Consider the following 23077-nt stretch of genomic DNA (forward strand, 5'->3'; position numbering starts at 1 on the left):
CATCTACAGGTTTGGTCACTTGCTTAGGTCGTCTTCGGCGTAAGAATTTTGACTACTCACCTTCAAGCTGTGCTTGGGCTGATATAGCATTGGTTGTTGGCTATAAAAACAAACGAATTAGTTAAATATAAATCATAGTTATAATATCACATAAAATCCATTCTACTTACCTTTTTGTTTTATGAACGAAAACATCTGACGTCTTTCAATCGTTTTATTTTTCAAAATTTGTAACGTGATAATTCTATGCATTTTGTTGTGTTTCCACACGTCTTGTTGTTGTGTTTCTACACGTCTTTATTGGCTTACCACAGTAATTGCATATCCCATGATTTTAAAATGATCCCAAGCTATAGAAACATCACGCCTCCTCTTCTTTTGATCCTCATCAGTTTTTGGCTGTTCGCTTGCTGTTCCTATAAGAATTAAACTGTATTAAGCAAAAATGCATGCGAATGTGCATGTGCATGTGCTTTTCTGCAGAAATTCATTTACAATGCTTTTCTGAAGATAAATTCGGATATTTAGTATATACTTACTTTTCATAAACCTTTCCATGTTTAAGTACCACCACATTCACGCCAACACCACCAACAAGTATAACTAAAATAACAATATTCTGTTAATAATTTATAATGAGATTAATGCCGGTATTCTGCTTGTCACAATTGTCTCATGTCTCTATTTGAGACAATTGCGAATTGGTGACCCTGTTAGTCAGGATGTATCATTTTGGTATTCTGGTTGATACAGTCAGAAAAATATTCACCATCTAGTGTGGTGAAAAGAAGAGCAAGCAATCAGCTGTTTAGTTTAGCTGATTAGTGATGAGTGCATATTCACAGTGATAATTTATGAATTGATTGCACGCAATTAGATTTTTTGAAATCAAATTTCCGCAAAAAATTACTTGTAAATAATTGCATAATACAATTATTGAAAAAATATACTCAAATAGTTTATAATAAATGTGTAATATATGTATTTTATCTGAATCAATTGTTAATTAAATAAGAAAAATTTGAACAACACAATAATCGATAAATACATGTGCTCATACTTAAATTTGAGCATAATGGAGAAGGAAAGTAAGTACTTTTAAACAATGTAAATTGTATTGTTTTATACATATGTACAATGTAAAAGATGCTAGATCTTTTAGAGTTTGTCAGGATTCGATTTATTTATTATTAAAAGATTATATTCCATACAATATTGTTTATTATTAGATATTTCAATTGCTTAAATATATTACTCGTTTTTTAAAGTTAAAATAAAATGAAAAATAAAAATAGACCAGTCTCGAACGATGCTGACGCGACACTGCTTTTTTTCGACGACTCTTCCTGGGTTGTTGGTGCGCTCGTTCTTTTGTGTTGCAGGGATGCAATTATGCGGTTTACCTTACAGTCGGCCAATCCTGATTACAGGAGTCGACCTCGACTCCGACATCATTATCAAACCCATCGAAATTCGGCAAATTACACCATGGCTTCAACTTATCAGATGCATAGATTGATGTATAATGTCGTTGTTTTCGTTTCGACCCTGGTATATCTTCAACGAGATACCTGTCGTGGCCAATCACCTTGGTTACCATGAACGGACCTTTGTATAGTGGCTCCAATTTGCGAGAACCACCAGTACTAACAGGCTCATTCTCGGCGAGAACCAAATCACCAACGTTATATTGTGTAGGTTTCCGATGTTTTTCGTTAAAACGCTGTTTAGCTTTTTCTCGCTGCTGATTAATACGACTTACTGCTTCAGTTTGAATTTCGTTCATCTCGTCATTACTCGTAACATCATCTTCATGTAAAGCTAATATTAATTTATTCTGAAGGATATCTCGAGGCTTGTAATTGAATAAAAGTTCTTGTGGAGTTCGCTGAGTTGTTTTGTTCTTTGTAGTGTTTAGTGCCCACTGTATACCTCTAAGTTGATCATCCCAGGTTTTGTCGTCTTCCGTCGACGGAAGTAACATACCCAGTAGAGTTCGGTTGGTACGCTCTGCATGTCCGTTTGCGCGCGGAGTTCGAACAGCATTCAAAATCTGTTTAATATCATTATCGTTGCAATATTGTCTAAAATCCTGAGAAGTAAACGCTGTTCCACGATCGGTTACTATTCGTGTTGGCACTCCGAAATAGCTGCTTACTTCGTTAAGTAATGTCAATACATGTCGTGTCGCTGTGCTTCTAACAGCTCGTAATACTGTAAATTTCGTGAATGAATCAACGAGGACTATTACGTGTTCGTTCTGCTTCTTGGTACGAGGAAAAGGTCCTAGATGATCGATATGTACCGTCTTGAATGGTACAGGTTCTATCTCGTCATAATGATACGCTCCTTCTATTTTGCCACCCCGCTGTTTATTATATGCGCATTCAATGCACGATTTCAAAAATGTCTTTACAAAATTACGCATTCTAGGAAACCAAAAATATTTATTTAATTCTTCTAAAGTCTTTTCTGTACTAAGATGCTTAACTTTCTCGTGCACGCTCTGTACAATTTTGTATCGCATTGATTTCGGTACTACCCATAGCTTGTTACTTTTCTGTTTTCGATAAAGTCTTCCGTTTTCGATTTTGTATTCATCATTAGTAATTTTATCACCGCTGGCGAGTTTTTCTACAATATCTCGAATATCTTTGTCTTGATGCTGCATACTGTATATCCAGTCACCTACGTCTAAAGTTGTTTTCGCAATCTTCAGAGACGCTGTATCGATTTCTTCACCTTTTTCATATGGCATTCTGCTGAGAAAATCGACATGCTCCATTCTTCTACCTGGTCGGTGTTCCAATTTTACAAGAAAGTCTTGAATACGTAGCCACCAACGTGCAATTCGTGGTATCAACTCACGTTTGTGCATTGCTGTAGTAACCGCGCTACAGTCAGTCACAACTACGATCTCTTTCCCTTGCACATAATACCTAAAACGCTCTAGGCTGCTCACCACCGCCAGTACTTCCAACTCATAGCTATGAAAGTTTCGCTCGCTGTCTGTCGTAGATCTGCTGTAATATGCAACTGGTTTCCAGTCGCCGCCTTCTCGTTGTAAAAGTACACCCGCAATACCAACAGAGCTAGCATCAGCATGAATCTGATGATCTGCCTCGACACGATATCCTGTCATCAATGGCTTCGATGTTAACGCTGTTTTCAATGCTAAAAATGCTTCTTCTTGTTTTTCTGCCCATTGAAATTGTTGACCTCTACGCAGCAACAAACGTAACGGCTCACTTATAATCGAGTAGCCTGGTACAAAGCGTCGAAAATACCCGCTAAGACCAAGAAAACGTCTTACATCTGTTATAGATTTTGGAGTTGTAAAACAATTTACGGCAATTGTTTTCACAGTACCTGGACTTATGCCACCTGAATGAAGTTTGTGCCCTAAAAACTCGATCGTCTGCTTCATAAACTCGCATTTTTTAATATTTAATGTTAAATTAAGTTCGCGCAATGCCTTAAAAACACGTTTAAGTTTTTCATACATCTCGGTGACGTTACTGCTACCTACTAATATGTCGTCCATATAGTGGATCATGTCACCAGGTCGAGTTCTATCTTTGATATTTTGCATTAGCCGCTGGAATACCGCAGGCGCGTTTCTGAGGCCAAACGGCATTCTCTTAAACTCAAACAAACCTTCAGTTGTTATAAACGCTGTATACTTGCGACACCCTTCTTCTATTGGTACCTGATAGTACCCGCTGTTTAAATCTAGTACTGAAAAATATTTGTATCGCATGGCTTCGCTAAGCCTTTCTTCAATATTTGGTGTTGGATAAACTTCTTTTATCGTATGCTGATTAAGTCGCCTATAGTCGACGCAAAGGCGTTCACCCCCAGTTTTCTTTTTTACTAAAATAATTGGACTTGCGTATTCGGATTTAGATGTGGCAATTATATCGCATGCCAAAAGTTCTCTAATCATTTCGGTAACTAAATGCTTCTTCGGCTCCGGCACCCTGTACGGTTTTTGAGCTATTGGTACATTCGTTGTCAATTCGATTTTCATTTCCGTCGCGTTAGTCAAGCCAATATCAGTAAGATTTTCCGCAAAAACGTCTGTGTTATCAGCTAACAACACTTGCAAGTCGGCTTTTACATTTATATCGTCAATACTGCTAATAATTTCGCTGAAATCAGTTTCTCGATGCTTAAGTTCTACCTTTGTAACCTGCGTAGAAAATACGAAGTCGTCGTTCTTTATTTCTGCAACAACATCTGCGTTTTTAAAAATATCTTGCCCCAAAAGCACGTCCATTGTTAATATATCATCATCAACAATAAACAAATTGACGATTAAAACTACATCATCAACAGCCATGTTCACGTTGATACTCTCAGTTGAAGTACGTTTTCCACCGCAAATGCCTATTATTTCTACAGCGCATGGATACTTCTTGGTATTTAAATTTGTTACAGCTGATCGTCGTACCATACTACATTCACTACCAGTATCTACGAAAGCTACTAACGCCTTACCGTTTACGCTGATTGGTTTTTCGAAAAACTTAGATGGTTGATGTATGTGTGTTTTCTTCACAGCTACTGCTTTTTTACCACAATTTTCTGGTTCGTTACTTCCGTGGAATTTATTACAATCTTTACATTTACGCGGTTGCCTCGGTTTTGGACAATTCCGCGCGATATGTCCACATTCTTTACAATTATAACACGTTATGCCTTTTGTTTCGATTGTATTCCGGCGCATGTCTTTTGCACTGTCTTTACTTCGATCACTCGTATATTCATTTTTAAGTTGCTTTGTCACAGTTAAGTTTTGAAGGTAACTTTCAATTGTTTCGCGCATATCTTTTAACGAATTAAACTTCAATGCAGCTATTGCAGTCTGCAATTCACGGTGTTTCAATCCGTCGCGAATGTATTTTATAATTGAACTTTCACTCAGGCCATACCGTCGGCCTAGTCCGCTCATTCTAAAACAATACTCTAAAATCTTTTCGTTTTGCATACGTGTAGTACTTGCCATTTTATAATGTACTTGCGCTTCATTCAATTCACAACCGAATTCGCTTTTTAATGCTTTCGCCAAATCAGGCCAATTGGAATAAAATGCTGGTGCTGCGTCTAACCACATACGCGCAACACCTTTTAATTTTCCATACACGGCTAAGAGTAAACACTTTTCGTCCCAGTCGTAAGCACTTATGGAACTGTCCACTCTATTTACAAATTGTGTCACTGTTAGTGAGTTATCAGTAGTTGGGTCAAACTCAGGAATTGTCTCTGCAATTTCCTTTACACTGGCACTTCGTCCCTCTGTTCGTATTGAATTCTGTGGTGTAGTAACTAAACGTTCTTCATTTACATTTTCTCGCACTGTATCATTATTTCTTTGCTGCATTTGACCAGCAAAACTTTGCATAGTCGTCATCATATTCTGCATCATTTCACGCAAATCATTTACCTGGCTTTGTAAATTAGATTCTGTTTCGATTTCGATTTCATCACTACCTAAGAAATCATTTAATCGCATTATCAATTCCGCTTTTGAACCCGATGTTAGTAAATTATTATTACGTAGTTGCTCCTTCAGTTCGTCAACTTTCAAAGATGCTACTTTTACTTTCATTTTGCGTTTTTTTTTTTTTATTAACAAATATTCTTATTGGATTTTACTTTTCACAATTAGACAATACAACACACAATTGTCACTGTTTGTCTTCTTTTGTTTTTACACTTTCTGTATGTATCCGTTTCGCAAACTCTCGTCCATTCGTACGCGAGAATGTAATTCAAACACAAACCGTCACTTGTTTTTTTATTTATTTCTCTCTCTCGTTTCACCGAACGCTTGTCCGTTTGTACATGCGCAAATGCAAACCTTCGTTTTTCTTGCTTTTATGCCTCGCCAACTGCTCGTCCATTCGTACGCGCAACAGGCAAATTACAAAACAATTATGTCTACGTTTTTAAATGCAAACCGCCGGTTTCGTTTCTATGCTTCGCTAATCGCTCGTCCATTCGTACGCTCGATAGGCTAATCGCAACAACAATTCTGTTTGATTTCAAACGCAAACCGTCACCAACATGACGTTCTTGCCACACTTGCTCTGCTATGTTCAAACGCACGACCACTCGCATGTGCGACTGCTCAAACCGATCACAACAATAACACACACATGTGAGGCTATGAGAAGCATCTCACTTCTGAACTAAAAGATGCTAGATCTTTTAGAGTTTGTCAGGATTCGATTTATTTATTATTAAAAGATTATATTCCATACAATATTGTTTATTATTAGATATTTCAATTGCTTAAATGTATTACTCGTTTTTTTAAAGTTAAAATAAAATGAAAAATAAAAATAGACCAGTCTCGAACGATGCTGACGCGACACTGCTTTTTTTTCGACGACTCTTCCTGGGTTGTTGGTGCGCTCGTTCTTTTGTGTTGCAGGGATGCAATTATGCGGTTTACCTTACAAATGTGTGTGTTTTTACAGATCAAAATAAAACGTTGCGCACGTCGCGGGAGCAAATTGATTGTTATTTAAATTTTGTGCGGGTTCACCCCGAGATAAAAGTGAACAAAAACGACCCATCGCGGCCAAAAAGGGTTGAAGAGCTTTGGTCGGAGGTTTCTGTCCTCCTAAATGCCCTTAAAGGTCCAACTCGGACCCCCACCAAATGGAGAGAGGTATTTTTTAATCATAGATATTAAGATATGTATGTATTTATGTACTATGTTTTATAGAATCTGAGCCATTGGAGGAACCAGATTCGGTCACGGGCCAGGAAGGCAAAGGCGCACAAGATGATAACAGGTGGCGGCCCAAGCTCAAAAATTGACCTGACCGAAACTGAGCAGCGGGCGTTGGACACATTAGGGTCATTCGCAGTTGATGGGTTGGCTGAATTACCAACCATTGGAACAGAGGTAAGAAATTCCATTTAATAGTATGCAGAATTTATAAACGTTTTTTTTGTTTTATATTTAGGAAGAAGTATTGTTTGGTGCTACTCCTACATCATCCCCACTGGTGACGACTACGGACGCCCCAATTGACCGCACTCCATCCTCGTCCCGAACAAAACGAATAACGACGGACGATATGTTTGAAAATGTTATGACCATGATAAAAGAAAAGGGTGAGGAGGAGAGAGCTTTCCGGACTGAAACTTTAGAGGCCATAAATAAATACTCCGAATCGCTAAATAATTTAGCGACAGCCATGGTGACGCTTACCCAAAATATCATAAATACAAAAAACTGAAAATTAAAAATGTGTCTATGAAAATATTTCTTACTTTTACTTTTTTAAATGTTATGTTTTTTTAATAATTAGATGAAATATTTATTTGTTTTCTTTTTAAAATGTAATGTTTTTTTAGTTTATAGATAAATAAATGAAGTTTGAATTGAATTGATGTAAATATTGGTAGAATTTTAATTATTTAATGTGTTAATGCAACTTTGACGTGCTGTTCTGCCTCGAGAGTAATACTCCCCCGAACGGATTTCCACATCTTCAGGGGGTGATCGTTCTGGCGATATTTCGGTTTCATCTATAAATATGCCACGTTTTTGTAGCATATTGTGAAATATGGTACACGTATAAATAAATAATGCAGCTTTATAATGATTGTACCGCAATGCACGTTCTTTAGAAAGGCATCGAAAGCGTGATTTCAAAACTCCAAATGCTCTTTCAATCGCGTTTCTTGCTCTTATATGCTTGATATTAAAATTTTGTTCATTTGGTGTTTCAGGGCTTGTCAACGGTGTCAGAAGCCATGGCTCCAAGGGATATCCTGAATCACCCAAAAGCCATTTAAAGGCTCCATTAGAGTGTTCTCTTATCAGCTTTATCCTTGCTGGCGAAGTAGTCCATATACCGGAGTCATGACATGAGCCGGGAAATTTTGCATTCACGTGCCGAAAAATTAGTTCATGGTCACAAACCTATTGAAAAAATCAGTTATTAATCACTTATAAATGAATTATTAAATATAATACTTACCGCTTCAACATTAATACTATAATATCCTTTTCTGTTCATGTAATCATGCGGCACAATTGTGGTTGACAAGGCAGGTGCAATTATGGCAATATGAGTGCAATCAATTGCTCCAATTACACCCTTTATTCCAAATTTCGAATAAAATCTGGAATAAAATTGTTGTTAGCGATTTATTTTCTTTCAAAGTGGACTACAACTTACCCAGTCTTAACTCTATTGTATTCTTCAACAGAATTAGGAAATCGCACTTCGTTGTACTTACGCTCCACCACCAATTTACAAATTTTTTCAATGCTACGGGAAACGCTGGGTTGGCTCATCACAGCAAAATATCCATTTCCCACGCAATGCTGGTATGAGCCATTGCTTAAAAAATATAAAACTGAAATAAACTGGAGAAATATGATTGCATGAAGACGTACTGTTTCTTTAATGTTAAAATTTAACTAACCCGAAGTTCAAACGGAATCGAGGTTTGCTGTTGGTCATAAGGCTTCAGTTGTTGAATAAGATCCCAGCACAAAGATTTTGGAAATCGAAAGAACTTCCTAAATGTTATTTCTTCATATTGAAAGGGGTCTCCTTTGTTGCGCAAAATGGCCAGATTGCGCCTACGAGTGTAGCTAGAAGATAAGCACTTTGTTATTCATTATTGCAAAATTATAAATATTAATACATTACCTCTCTTCTTCCTGTCGTTTTTTCATTATAACATAAATTATACCAATTTCAACATCCATTATTGTGCTCTTGTTTTTCTGTGACCTGGTTTAAAGCAGATAATAAATTAGAGACTGATATTTCTCAACTAGAGATGAGACAAACGCGTCAGAATACCAAAAAGTCACTATAGAGATTACACCACAGATTCGTCTCTATTAGAGACTTGAGACTGCTCGCAGAATACCGGCATAAATGATATATGTACTTACAATTCGACTGTCTTCCTCTATGTGCCTTAGAGATGGAAAAACAACGATTTTGCCCAGCTAAGCATCGATGTTCGCATCGGTGTTGCTCCACCTCTAAAAGGAACCATGAATATAAGAAGATATTTAGTCACCAACTTTTACCTATTATATTAATAATATCATTTGCCGTATTCTCTACCAAATAATTAAGATTTTTTTCTCTTTCGCTTTTCCTTGCCATGATTGCTAATTAGAATATTTACCAAATATTTCATTTCACATTTAACAACTAGTAATCAGCTGTCAATTTTACAATGAACAGGGTTGCATTCAGATATAAAAAAAAAACAGTCACTCACGATCTATTGGAAAATGCTACATTTACACTTTTGCATATGCAACGATGCATCGGATTCTGATTACCCTTATAAATCTGTGGAATTTTAAAGCTTTTTGATGCCGACGCACAGTGGTCGATTTGAAATATTTAGGCGGCCAAAACTATTTCTGGACGTTAATGGCTTCGACAGACTGTATTTTAAAAAACTGTCTATTTATTTTAAAAAATAAATAAGAAAAACATATATTTTATAATAAAAACACATTTTATTCTCATAAATCATAAATAAATAAAAATGCATTAAATTGTGTTATAAAAAGATGTTTCTATCTCGACTTCTTCGTGCTCAATACTTGATTGTCTGTGGGGCTCGACAGGTTCTAATAGTTCTATAACTTCACTGGAAAAAATGTTGTGTGAAGTTTTCTTTAACGATCTTTCACTACTTACGAGTGGATCTGAAGTAAGAAGCAATCTTTGATAAATATCACGGTTGCATTCTTCCCTTGAAAATTTTCTTGAAAAATTCTGTCTGTATGACCGAAAATGTTTATTTCGCGCTTCTGCAGCCTCCTCCGACAATTGGCCGATTGGCAACAGTGCATTATCTATGATGATCGCCCCATGTAATAGTAATTTATGCATTGTTGGAGTCATGGGATGCCATCCGTATAATTCCACATACATTTGCGCGGTGTTGAAGGCGTATTCTTCGAATTTTGTTGTATTTATTTTGTGTCCACTTGAAATCGCCTCTAATAAGATTTTAAATTTGTGTATTAATTCATGGTTAATGCCTGTTATGTCCGCCGCTAATTCTGTGTTTTCAAAAAATCTCCTACTCGTATTGCCATCATTGGTATTACCAAAATTTGCTTTAGGCATGTCCACCAACAGCCCAGTTTCTAAGCGGAATCTTTCTTGGATTTCTTTTTTCCTTTCTTCTTCTAATGCTTTCTCTTCCTCAGTCCTTTTCTTTCCATATTTCTTCACGGGCAATTTATATGCCAAGTGCAGAATGCTTTCAAAAATACGTATTTTTGCGTGCAATACCGAAATGCCAAACACAAGAGCATCGGGACTTATCTCGTTCTTTTTGGTTAAATTATTGAAATCTTTGGAAGTGGCCCCACATATAGAGAATCGGCTAGTTGAGGTCGTGTTGGTTACAGCATTGCAAACTTTGCCATCAATCATGGTCATTTTTAAAATGTGATTATAAGAAAATTTTTTTTCCATCCGTATGACTTTCCTCAGTCGAAGAGTCTTCTTATACTTTTTCCTGTGTATGACTACCTTCAGTCGAATAGTCTTCTTACGATGTATGTGATTTCCCTCAGTTGAATAGTCTTCTTACACTTTTTCGGGTGTGAGTTGTCGTCCTATCCCTGCAAAAAGTGAGTCCAGTCTTAGACTGTATAAAAGACAGTCTTTCGTTGACTTACTACCGGACCAAGTCTAGACCAATCTCATGTAAAATCATAGGACCAATTTACACGGAGCATGTCCTAGGCTTGGTCTACCATTCTACCATTTATGCCGTCGACAGTCCAGACCAAAGATAGACGGTTTGGTCTATGCATAATACAGTCAGATGCTAGACCAAGTAGACTGTACAAATAGTGCCTATTCTGGTCTATATATATTATTAATATTATAATTAATATATATATATTTTTATTTTAATAAGCTATCTACTTTGGTCTGCAATATATATTTTTCTAAAAATGAAAATTGCTGGTTTTTTTATATTTTTGATTTTATGCATCACATTTCGTTTAATTTAAACATTTAAAGTCTTCTCTTCTTAAAACTAAGTATAATTTATAATAATGATTTCAAAAATAAAAAAAAAATCACATATTCAGTAAAAAAAAATCTGTTTTTATACTAAAACTAGATAAAAAAAGTCAATAGTGTTAATTATATTAGTTATTTCCGATTTTTAGTTTATTAATTGTGGTCAATCTATACAGCCTTTTTTTTAACAATGTGGAGGCATTTCGATAGTTTCTTATCGGGCTTTTCTGACGTCGCCGACAATCCAGCTGTTATTAAAAATAAAAGAAATTGAAGAATATATTTAAACAAAAATTAATTTATATACGTACTTATAATCGCATCATACAAGAAAGTATATTTTTTGAGGCAAATCTTGCCATGGACGCCGCCTACATTGACTTCGTTGCACATAGATCTGAAGATAATTTTCTCAAAGTACTTTTCAGGATCCCCCTTTAATAAGTGTTTTATTGCGTTAATCTGAAATGTTCATTCAAAATTATTAGTGGAATTTACAATAATTCAATTATTAAACTTACTGCGAAACCTCCCCACAGTAGGGAGGCTTCGACAACTGTTTGGGAGCCTTCGACAACTGTTTGGGAGCCTTCGACACTGAAGGGAGGTTCCGACATTTATCGAACATATCAGTTAAATTTTTAACAAAAAACATGTTTTTGGATAATTATACCGCATAGGTATCTTTAATTCATTTATATTTATACTTCAATAAAAAAACAGAAAAAAACTTATAACTTAACTTAATAAAAATGAAATATTACATTAGCTTTAACGCACATCTAAATTTGAAAAATCAACGTTAAAAATAAATTTGCTTTGTGTTCGGGAAGTTCCTGGTGGATGTTCAGGCGTAGGCAACGTACGCACTATGTCCTGCTTAGAAACCAAACTTTTGTCTTCGATATTAGGTTCATAAAATATTTGCGTTTTGAGCTGACGTCTTAGAAATTTTACGATGCACGTAGAACTATTCACTTCTACGACTACACCAATGAAATATAAATCGGTTTTGTTCGTGAATTTAACCAGCACAAATATATTCTCTTTAATATTCTTTTCGTCCTCTAAAGATTTATGTTCATTCATGGGATTTTCGCTTTCAACGGGAATTCCATCAGTGACCTCCAAAGCTGTTTCCTCGTTGTTGAGATCGTCACCAAAATCAAAGGATTTGTCAGAATCAGCCAAGCTGTAGGAACCGTCTTCACTGGATGATAAACTTATCTTTCGCTGCTTTTTAGCTTTTGGATTGCGCAATGTTTTTGTTTTTTTACAAAGCTTTAGCTTTGGCAACTTGGATTTATTAACGCTTTGTTCTCTCAATTCCTCTAATCGTGATTTTTCTGGAGAATCTGTATATATTCTTGACTTGCCTTGGTTTTTACTTAAGATTTTCTTCTTCTTCAGTACGGGAAGCGGGCGGATAACCTCTGGAGAAAAACAATTCGGTTCAGATGGCGGCCTCCGGATAGCATCAGTTGGCAAGCAATTCTCAATACGTTCGGCTTGATTAGTTTCGATGGTAACATCAGAGCTTATTTCGATTTCAGAATGGGAAAAGTCACACTCAGAAAAAATTAATGAATTATATGGAAATATTCCAGTGGCTGAAAATCCTTTGATAATATTGTCGGGAGAAAAAGTTCGCAAAAATGGAGTCCTTGTTAGATTTTCTATATCAGAAATTTCGATTTTCTTTCCCGGATTGTTGATCATAAAATCATTAAATGATTGCTTACAAAAATTCTTGAAAGGTCCGAATACCGATACATGAAGTGGCTGAAGTTTGTGTGAGGTATGGGGTGGGAAAGATAGTAAACATATTCCATTTTCTCGACTGTAAATGACGCTGTTTAGACTACAATGGGAAGCATGGTTGTCCATCAGAAGTAGAACAGGATCGTCTATTACCAGATCCGTTAACAATCCCTACCATAGTTACTAAACTTCCCCGCTCTGCAGATGCGGCTTGCGATACGGTTCGCTTTCTTTTTTCAGCTATAACCTAAAAGTGTTTGTAGAACTTGAAGGTTATTTGAAATATAAAAATGAAGTAATTCTTACTTTAGGAGAATCCAAAACAGTACTTATTTCAGTCTCATCTATGTTGTAAATTCGGTCAGAAGTAAAATTGTATACTTTTTTTAAGTTTGAAAAAAATAAAGAAACCGCTTCCTGAGAAAATGCAAAAAGGCGTGATATGCTGGTGTTTTCAGGTTTTCGTAGACTTAACTCATTATTTCTATGCATGAAGCATTTCAACCAATCAATTCCAGCTTTATTCTCTTTGTCCCAGCTTGGGGGATATTTTATTTTATATTTAGAAACATATTCGAAAACGAAACGTCTAGCCAAGTCATACGTTAACCCGTGATGAAGGCTAGAAGTTTTTTTTGAAATATACCGTTAAATCTCTTTCTTGCGCAGCTGTAAGAACTTGATTCGACGAGTATTTAGACTGATAATCCTTCACAAGTGTTGTGCGCTTTAATCCATATTTGCGGGCAGCGCTTGCTGTTGTTTTCTTTTTTCTTTTTATATCCTCCAATGCTTTTTTCATATTTTCCTCATCAATTGTTTTGTTGGGAAACTTCTTTTTATATATATTTGGCATCTCAATAGCTGTAAAATATTCTTAACTAAGTAAAATATACCAGGGAGGCTTCGACAACGTGTCGAAACCTCCCCAAAAGGTGTTGTCGAATCCTCCCTTGTGCGATTACTTACATTTTTCGCTTTGAAAACTACACAAAATTATTTATTGAAAAATCTTAAATAACAGCAAATCACACTTTTATTATAATATGTTTGGGGAAAAAACGAAAGTAATAGGTCTTAAAATGTATTTTTTACACACTAATACTTACGATTTTTACATATACACACTTGAAAAATAGAAAAACACTCCGTACACCACCGTGTTCAAGAAATGACTGAATAATTCATATGAAAGCATCGCAGTCAACGTCGCCACTGTTTGTTCTTGGAACTAAACCAATAGCAGTTATAAAGCATGCCAAATTTGAGAAAGACGAAGCCTCCCACATGTCGAAGCCTCCCCCTTCTACCCTATCATCAGGTTTAGTTTTTCCTTCGTAGATTACAACAGGAAATACAACAGATTTATTACAGCTAACCACTTTCACTAAAATTGGCCATAATTGTTTTTGTGAAGATTCGAATAGAGGTAATCCGTCCATATTTATGTCCACTATGATTTGAAGTAAACTCGAAATCCCTTCAATTTTTTGTATTTGGTTTTGTAAACCAAAATATATTAAATCACCAGGAGATACATCTTTTGTTGATATTTTTTCCAAGTTTACTTGCATCAAAGTAGACGGACTTAACGGATCATCTAATCCACTTTCATTTAAAATTTTCAAAAGTGCACGCAGATTTTTATAAGATATTCTTGCATCTAATTGTAATTTCCTAATTTTTTCAAGGAATGTTCTTGCTTTCGGAATTTCGTCATGAATTTCACAATTAAAGCTGTCTTCAATTGTGTTTTCAAGAATGGCGTCATGACGCTCTTCTACCGCGTCATTTGGATTTTCGCTACCACTTAAAAAATATTCATCACGCTTCTTCTTCACTAATCTTCTCATGTGCCTTTTAGAATAACTTATTTTTTATTGATTATTTTAATTTAATTATATAAATTATAGCAATTACACTTAAATTTTTATAAATTTTTGTTCAACACTCACAATTCAAAACGACACGTGTTCACTTGCAGCCTTTATTCTTTTTTGCGCTCATTAACATAACAAGTGAATATTTAGTATTTAGTCGTCATTCGGCAATGCAAAACTACATGCCACCATCTAGTCACATTGGTTTAGATAAAAAGTAGATTTTTCTATCTATCTTTATACCACTGATTTCGTGTTATAGGACCAATGCTTTTTGCAGGGATACTTCACTCTTTATCGACTGCGCTAATTAGATATTATGAGATGTTGTCGTTAATTTCCTCTCTTTAATATATATTTTTCATTAAAACAATGCAGTTTCGTGTTTTACAATTATTTATTGTTCCGAAATAGAAGGAATAAAATATTAGTAAATAAGATTAAATAAGTATACCAAATGTAACGTTGGTCCTTCAGTTCTCCTTGATGTTAGTGGTGATGTCACCTTCCCTTGTAACTTCAACTGGATTGAACTGCAAATTGAATTGATTGACTGAATTAGCTGAACTCACTGAACTGAACTGAACCGATGCGTCGGTGGTGCTGATTCTTTTATACTGCATTTGAGCAGTGGCGTGATCTACAATCGAAGATCTTATTTCGTTTGGCGCCGTATTTCTTCAGGTCGTAAATATGATCATTTTACGATTTTGATAATTGATGCGAACCGAAAATATTAACAGTGCGAATTATCAAGTTAATCATTTATTGTCCGTATCATGTTGAATAAATATTACTCCAATTAGTATGCTGCTTGATTTGATCAGTATGCTTATGTCATTGCTGCTCCCGTAATGTTACGTTAAGTGTTCTTTGTGTTTAATTGTGTGTTCGCTGTTCCTGTGTTGCTGTGGTGAGGTGGATGATGTAACTACAGTGAAAGCTCGCTAATCCGAATTAATGATTGCACACCCCAATTCGGATTAGCGAAATATTCGGATTAGTGGATAGGCTATATTTATGTATTTTATTTCACATAAGATGACGCCATTCGAAAATAAAACTCGGGATAGTACTTCAGAACTAATTTTATTTATTATTATATTTTTAAGAAAGAATATTGCTTACACCTTATTTATTATGTTTTTTTAACGAAATTTGTGATGCAAGTTTGTTTCTGTTTCAATACACATGCTTCTAAAGCTTTATTACGCATTTCCTTGAGTACTAATATTTGATCAGTGTCTATGCCTCGTTGCTTTGCCCAATCTATACTTATATTTAAAGCTTGTACAGCTTCATGATTTTTAACGCGCTTAATCATATTAGATTCTGCTTCTTCGTCTTCTGTAACCAATTCTGAGGTACTACATGCAACCACACTACTGCCAGAGTCATTAATCCAGGCAAGAACTTCATCTTCAGAAAGTTCCACGTCAGTATTGCGGCGAAATAAATTTGTGATTGCACGAAATTCTTCATTTTCTTCAAAACGAGCCGAAAGGTCACTCTCCGGTAATTCTTGTTGTAAGACTGACAATGGAATGTTATCTTCTGAAGCTCTGGGTATGAATATTTTTCCAACAGGACTTTAGAGTGGAATCCGATACCCTGCTCCAAGATCGCTTAAGCAATTCACAAGCGTCGTACATACTGAATTGTTTCAAAAAAATGTCAGTACTGTCTGATTCAGAATTGACCAATTCACACAAGAGGTCTTTTTTGTAATAAAGTTTAGTCAGGCGTATCGCATTTTGATCCATAGGTTGGATAATGCTAGTACAATTTGGAGGGAGAAACATAGTTTTATATTGTCCACATTCAGATGCCAACGGCTCCCCATGACATGTTGCATTATCCAATATCAATAGACCTTTTTTCGGCAAATTATTTTCAGTCTGATAGTTTTTTACCTGTGGTATAAACGATTTGAAAAACCATTCAGTAAAAATGTATGTTGTCATCCATGCATTTTTTGATGAGTAATATTCAATCACCCTTTGTTTTTTAAATGACCGAGGGTTTTTTGATTTACCAACCACTGCAATCTGTAGCTTGTGACTTCCAGTCTTATTAGCACAACATAAGAAGGTGATTCTCTCTTTGCTCATTTTGGTGCCTGGAGCTGATTTTTCTTTAAAATGCACTAAAGTTTTGTCTGGAAACATTTTCCAAAAAAGTCCAGACTCATCAGCATTATAAATTTGGTCGTCCAACAAATTTTCAGCTTCAATTACATTGTAGAGCTCATTTTGAAAAGCAGGAACAAGATCTGGTCTAGCAGATAAAGACTCTCCGCATATTTTTAAGTTTCGTACAGAAAATCGTTTCTTAAACTTTTGAAACCATCCATCGCTAGCTTTAAACGAATCATTGTTATACATTTTCTGATAAAGTGATTTTGCCTTTTGTCGTAAAACTCCCGCTGAAATCGTTTGATGTCGTGACCGCTTCTCTTCAAACCAAGCATATAATTTTTGCTCAAACTCCTCGTACTCACCCGTTTTGAGTGTCTTGCGCTGCTTCAAAAGTTTTTCATCAGAATTCTCAGCAAATCTGATAAAATAGGTATGTATACAATTAACTCATTTTTGTAAGATACTTTAGTACATAATACGGATTCTATACCTCCTAATATTTTCGGAATTTTTTTTTATGTCACAAATTGTAGAAGTTCCTACACCATATTTATCTGCCAAAAGTTTTCCAGATTGTCCGCGGTCTATCTCTTGTATTATTTTAATCTTATCAGCTAGTGATAATGTTTTATGTGCACGTCTTTTTGCCATATTGTAATTTAAATTGATGTCGTCGCGTGTAATGCTATTCCAGAACTAAAATAATAACAAAATAAATCATTGAACATGCATTCATTTGTACATACATACATGTGTATGCATATCAAATGATGTCCCTTCTTAACTGGCGTAGAAACCGCTTACGCGGTTATAGCCGATGTCCCGTTAGTTGTAAAATTCCATTCACACTTCGAGAACATGTTGAAACAGGCTTTCTACGTTGTTTGCACTTATGTATGTCAAAACAAATATGTGCACCTACGCTACAAAAGGATAGAAAAATTAAAATTCGGATTAGAGAGCGGCAATCAATGCGGACTATAGAATATGCAACGCGTACTTTATTCAATTCGGATTACTGGATAATTCGGATTACACACCGTTCGGATTAGCGAGCTTTCACTGTATATGCATTTCAATTCGATGTCTTCGTGTATTTGATTTGTCTTATCAGAGAAAAAATATCCATTAGCATTAAATTCGAATTGGAATTGCTGAATGAAATCATATCCAACAATAACTTCATTGTTTGTTTTACTGTTGTATACGTCAAGAAATGTATGTGGGATTTTGGTATATAAATGATTATTGTTTACCAAAATCTTTATTTGAGTTCTAGCTGATAAATGCATCTATAAACCTCATTCGCCTATCTACAATAGCCTGAAAAAATAGCCAGTTAATAATTATTATCATGCAAAAAAGTTAATTGTTTACCTGTGTAATGATGGAATACGTTCCCTTTCGGTTACGATAGCTGATTTCATCTTTGATTGGCTGCGAAATTGGAATATGAGGTACGTCGATGCATCCAATTACAAAAGGAATAAGGATTATACCGCAGGTTTGTAAATTCTTCATTTACTTGTTTTTGTTCCACTGCAGTTTTGGGAAATTTGAATACATGTCCCTTCAAGCGGCAAATTATTTTAACTATTTTCAGAAACACCTTATATGCGAGGCCATCTGCCACACCAAACCGATAGCTGACATCTCTGAAAGAGCAATTATTGCTTAGCTTCCAAATTGTTATTTGTAAAGCTTTTTTCAACGTTATTGCTATACGTCCAGTTTCACTTGAATTCCACCAGGGCTTAATCGTAATCTGCAACTTCTTTACATTTGGGGTATTAGTTTTATAAACTTACTCAATACTCTACGTATTTTATAATAAATACCTAAAATGTACTTTTCTTCATTCGAAAATGGGAATAAAATACATCGTCTTCCATTCTATCGATAACCTTACAAAAATTTTTGGTTTTTGGAATTCTCCTCCGTGAATTTTCGCTGAGCTAATAATGCAAAACGACGGCGTTTTCTTTTGTTTATTATATTTTTGATAACACTGGTGCTTGATTCTCTATTATCAGTTCCTACAGCCCCACGCACAAACAGCTTGGCTGCACCCTTCAGCAACTGTTTCTCATATACGAACGTCTGTAAATCGTTCCACCCTACTGTCTCCGAAACTTCGTTGAACTCTTCAACCCAGTGGTACACGTTATAGGTACCATCTCCATAAAAACTCGATATACTATCCTCGACATCACGCAACGTAAATAACACCCTATTCATACTTCTACCCTCTGTAGTGTATAACGAATTTGCTGATTCGTTATCACTTCCTACCTCATCTCCAAAAACCATATGTTGCAACAATCTCATTTGCAAATCCTTCTTTCGGCCAACTACACTCAAGTTCAGTTCCCTCAACTTCTCTCTTAGCATGTCAACAGTCATACCCTTTACAGTCTCGGCGTCCATCTTACAAACTGTTTCTTTATATACTTATGCGTGTTCTTATATTATTTAGCGATAATATGTGGACCTACTATTTAATTACAAAACGTATGGTATTCGAATTTACATGTGTTTCAAAACATTGCTTCTACGCGTATATCTAATACATTATAATGTGTATATTAGGGTATCCCAGACAACAAGGGCAAAATTTTTTTTTTCGAATTTACTTACGCATACCCACTTGACGTTAAACTTGAAATATGAAAGTTAGTATGGAAGCTTTGTAGGGATTGCGGATTAAAATATTTATGTACTCAATAATACACCGTTTTACATATATTTTATATTTATTGAGTATTTATAAATAACATTATATTATTATTTACTAAATTTTCTTTTCAAAGTTTTCTTTTTACAATCCGGATATATCTGTCTGTGTTCTTGAACGCAACATAACAAAAATATGCTTTTGTTCCTCGTCGACGGTGATTAAGCCATGAAAGTCTTGCATTAACTTAACCGCTCTTTCAGCGGTATCGTAAACTGCTCTCAGTGTGTAAACCTTCTTTTTAGCATATTGGAACGAAGCATTATTTGGCCATGTAGGTGAGACTCATTAAGAAAGCTATCATCAACTATTTTAAGTCGATTGAATAAAGATTTGCTTTTTATTGAAACAAAGTCATCGATGTTTTTCTCTGAAATAAAATGCGACAGTTAACATAAAATAAAATAAATAAAAACTAAAATTATTGACTCTCATACTAACCGTAAAGTGGACCACAAAGTTCGTCTTTCGATGGTATGTAGCGTTTACCGTTGGCCGATGGATATTCTTTAGTTAAGTTATCAACTATCTTTACTTTAGTTTCTTGGTCAACGTCATCGTCAAATAGAGACAAGACAGACACTTCATCTGTCAAATACCATAAATGCTGGCAAAACTTTTGTAAAGCTGCCTTTGAGATATTTTTATCGATTATTTCGTAAGCTTTCATGGCTTTTAAAAAGCATAAGTCTTGGAATGGTGCTTTAACAGCTAAAATACATTGCAGCCAAGGCTTGACGTAGGATGTCACGATGAACAGGCAAACGTCTAACAAAGCTGCCTTGTCCTTTTTTGAAATTCGTAATTGAGAGCTAAGTAATGAAATTTTTAATGAATAAATTGCTCTTGCCATCCATCGGGCTTGGTGCATTGCCCCTGGAGGCCGGATTCTAATTTTGATCTTTGTATCTCCGCGAAGAAATATTATTGAAAGCTCAATTAATTCTCGATAATCATCTCTAGCGATTTCTTTAGTCAATTCAGCTTGGTAAAATGCTAATAGTTTATCAATTTCTGACCTGTATTTTCTGGGGATCGATATTTTTCTAGTTTTCTCGAAACTTTTTCAATAAAGGTATATCGGGGCTTGTAGTTATCTGGGGAATTTTAGCTTCAAATACACCTTTTAATACCAATTCGTAGATATGATGACGGCAAACAAAAATAAGTATCTCTCTGTCTAATTTCTGTTCTAAAAGCACACAGGCCCCATTAATACGACCTGTGTTTGATGCCGTTGTATCACAACCAAGGATCTGCACTTTATCTGCAAGATTCCAGTCAATGATAGAATTCCAAACAGCCTGTGACTGTTTGCATTTTGAAGAACTGTCCAATTTTGGCACAGCAATGAGTTGTTCTTTATTATAATACGAAATAACTATTGGGAGACGTTCTTCTTTAGATTTACATATGTACGTGTATCTAAAGCCGGTAACAGTTTTCCATCCCAGTGAACAGTTACAGTGTCCGGAACCTCGTTTTGATAATAATCCTTAATAGCTTCTGCGCGCTCTTTTCGCTTTTCCTTGCGAATTCTTTGAATGGAAGACTTGCTAATAGGAAATTCGTCAGTGTTATGTCCAAGTGCCTCAATAGTCGCTGCAATAATAAACACAGAATGTCGCATACTTAACTGACACATATCTAATGCTGCCCCTAATTTTGGAGTAATGAATTTTTTTCTTATATAAGTTTTACTAGTATGCTGCTGTGTCGTGTCAGTTGGAATGAACAGATTTTCTTGTAGATCAATTACTTCAGAATCGGAAGATACATTTTCTTGTAGGGGCACAGAAGATGATGTCGAAGAAGTTAATGATGAAACATATTTAGCTCGCCTCTTTTGCTCTTCAAGGTTTCTAAGACGTTACTTCTCCTCCTTTTCTGTAAATTTTTTGTCCACTCCAGCCAAGTGACCAAGTCGACCTGGTTGTCTCTGTTGCTGCAAGAAATCTCTATCTTCACTTATCTTTATTAACGGTAGCGCATCCGCGTGTGCAATATCAAACAAGTTACCTCTTGTCGACGCTGCTCAAAAACTGCTTGTGTTTTGTTTGCAGTTTTTTGTAAATCTCGCCAAACTTGGTACAAGGTTACCAATTTTTTAACACAGTTAGGAAATGATTTAATCGGTATACGTGCCTTTTTTTATTTTATTGAAATTTATTTATTTGAAAATAGGAACTTCTTCTTAGAATTATATGTAATAATAATATATATTACATGAATATAGACATAAAGTTTACTATAAATGAACACTTTTTATTTTTGGCACAATCCCTCCAAAACTTGCCGCAAATCCAACATTGCCTCAATCCTCTCCTTGTCAACTAGTAATTTTTCCTTTTTGATCAGCATAGTTTCTTCGTGCCGAATCTGCTCCTTCCGCGCTTCTTCTTTAAAAAAAATCCAATGTCTCAGATGCAATAGTTTTTGGTCGTTTTTTTCGGCTGACACCTTCTGCCTCACTTTCTTCCGCGCACCTTTCCTCCTCACTCACTCCACTTTCGACTAAAGATTGCAGTGAGCTCTGGAGGTTTCTTATGGGGGGCTCAATGGAGTGCCTATTTCCAAAAACGCTGTCAAAATCTTTGAAATATTCCCATGTCGTGGCACATCGACCTATCGCGTCGTTACGTTCTTTAATCCTCTTATACGTCGCAAACAAATTTAAAAATTTTCTTTGCATAAATTCCTTTGTTTGGGACACTTCGGGATTTATTAAACGCATATTTTCGACGACCTTACCCCATAGTACGGACTTTTTCCTCCTCCCGCCAGCAAACTCGGGCTCCAGGTCAAGCCGGGACCTTACTAGCAGTTGAGTAACCGGTGAATTTAATTTTTCACTGAAAATATAAAATACGATAATGTATTTTTCCATATTCAAGTGAATATAATAATTAATATGTATTATTAAATTCAATAAATACCACTTTTACTTACCTCTCTTCTTCCATTATTGGCCCGCAGTACAAAAATTTTTGATGCAAAATGATAACATTTGGCGCGCATCAAGTGTCAAATTTTTACTCGCTCGAACGTCTGACTTTTGCACGAGTTGCCACATTTTTACATCGAATATGATGTTTGCGCAATATTTCGCAGTATTGCCAAGCTCGAATAAGCCCTACTTGTCCATTAGAGGGAAGTTTGACCCTGTTATTTGATGTTTGACGTCTCCTATTAAAAATATTCCCTTTTTATAACTAAGTAATTCCACTGACAAGTTGACCGAACAAAGACAATGCGTTTACTAATAAAATAAACAAGCAATAACAGCGGTGAGCAACAGGCGTAGCAGCAAAGCGGAACAGACAGATACGCCTTTGACATATTTATATATACACTAGAGTGTCCCAAAAAATTGTTTTTGGATTTTTGCAACGCAAAAATTGTTCTACTATGCTCTCTCTCTCTCCTGTGGATTACCACTTTTATGTACGCTTCATTGTACTACTTGATGTTTCGTTCTCCTTTCGTTGCTGACGCCTTTTCCTTATTGGC

At 35.6% G+C, this 23077-nt stretch overlaps 3 protein-coding genes across 3 annotated transcripts; 1 reads left to right on the forward strand and 2 right to left on the reverse strand.

The window, feature by feature from the left end:
- The first annotated feature begins 5620 nt into the window (after window positions 1-5620).
- LOC128920562 (uncharacterized) lies at window positions 5621-7280 on the forward strand. The gene is made up of 3 exons (XM_054228254.1): window positions 5621-6679; window positions 6737-6919; window positions 6981-7280. Exons 1-3 carry the CDS (start codon window positions 6335-6337, stop codon window positions 7254-7256), a joined length of 804 nt encoding a protein of 267 aa, XP_054084229.1. The 5' UTR covers window positions 5621-6334; the 3' UTR covers window positions 7257-7280.
- On the reverse strand, window positions 7009-8915 carry LOC128920559 (putative nuclease HARBI1). Its single transcript, XM_054228250.1, has 5 exons — window positions 8685-8915; window positions 8455-8626; window positions 8205-8395; window positions 8004-8148; window positions 7009-7945 (listed from the first exon to the last, which is right to left on the reverse strand). The coding sequence occupies exons 1-5, from the start codon at window positions 8741-8743 to the stop codon at window positions 7430-7432; spliced, it is 1083 nt and encodes a 360-aa protein (XP_054084225.1). The 5' UTR covers window positions 8744-8915; the 3' UTR covers window positions 7009-7429.
- Window positions 8916-16242: 7327 nt separating this feature from the next.
- LOC128920338 (jerky protein homolog-like) lies at window positions 16243-17604 on the reverse strand. The gene is made up of 3 exons (XM_054227427.1): window positions 17324-17604; window positions 17196-17251; window positions 16243-17120 (listed from the first exon to the last, which is right to left on the reverse strand). The coding sequence occupies exons 1-3, from the start codon at window positions 17482-17484 to the stop codon at window positions 16243-16245; spliced, it is 1095 nt and encodes a 364-aa protein (XP_054083402.1). The 5' UTR covers window positions 17485-17604.
- Window positions 17605-23077: the final 5473 nt, after the last annotated feature.

Source organism: Zeugodacus cucurbitae, chromosome 3, assembly GCF_028554725.1.
Source record: "Zeugodacus cucurbitae isolate PBARC_wt_2022May chromosome 3, idZeuCucr1.2, whole genome shotgun sequence".
NCBI lineage: Eukaryota > Metazoa > Arthropoda > Insecta > Diptera > Tephritidae > Zeugodacus > Zeugodacus cucurbitae.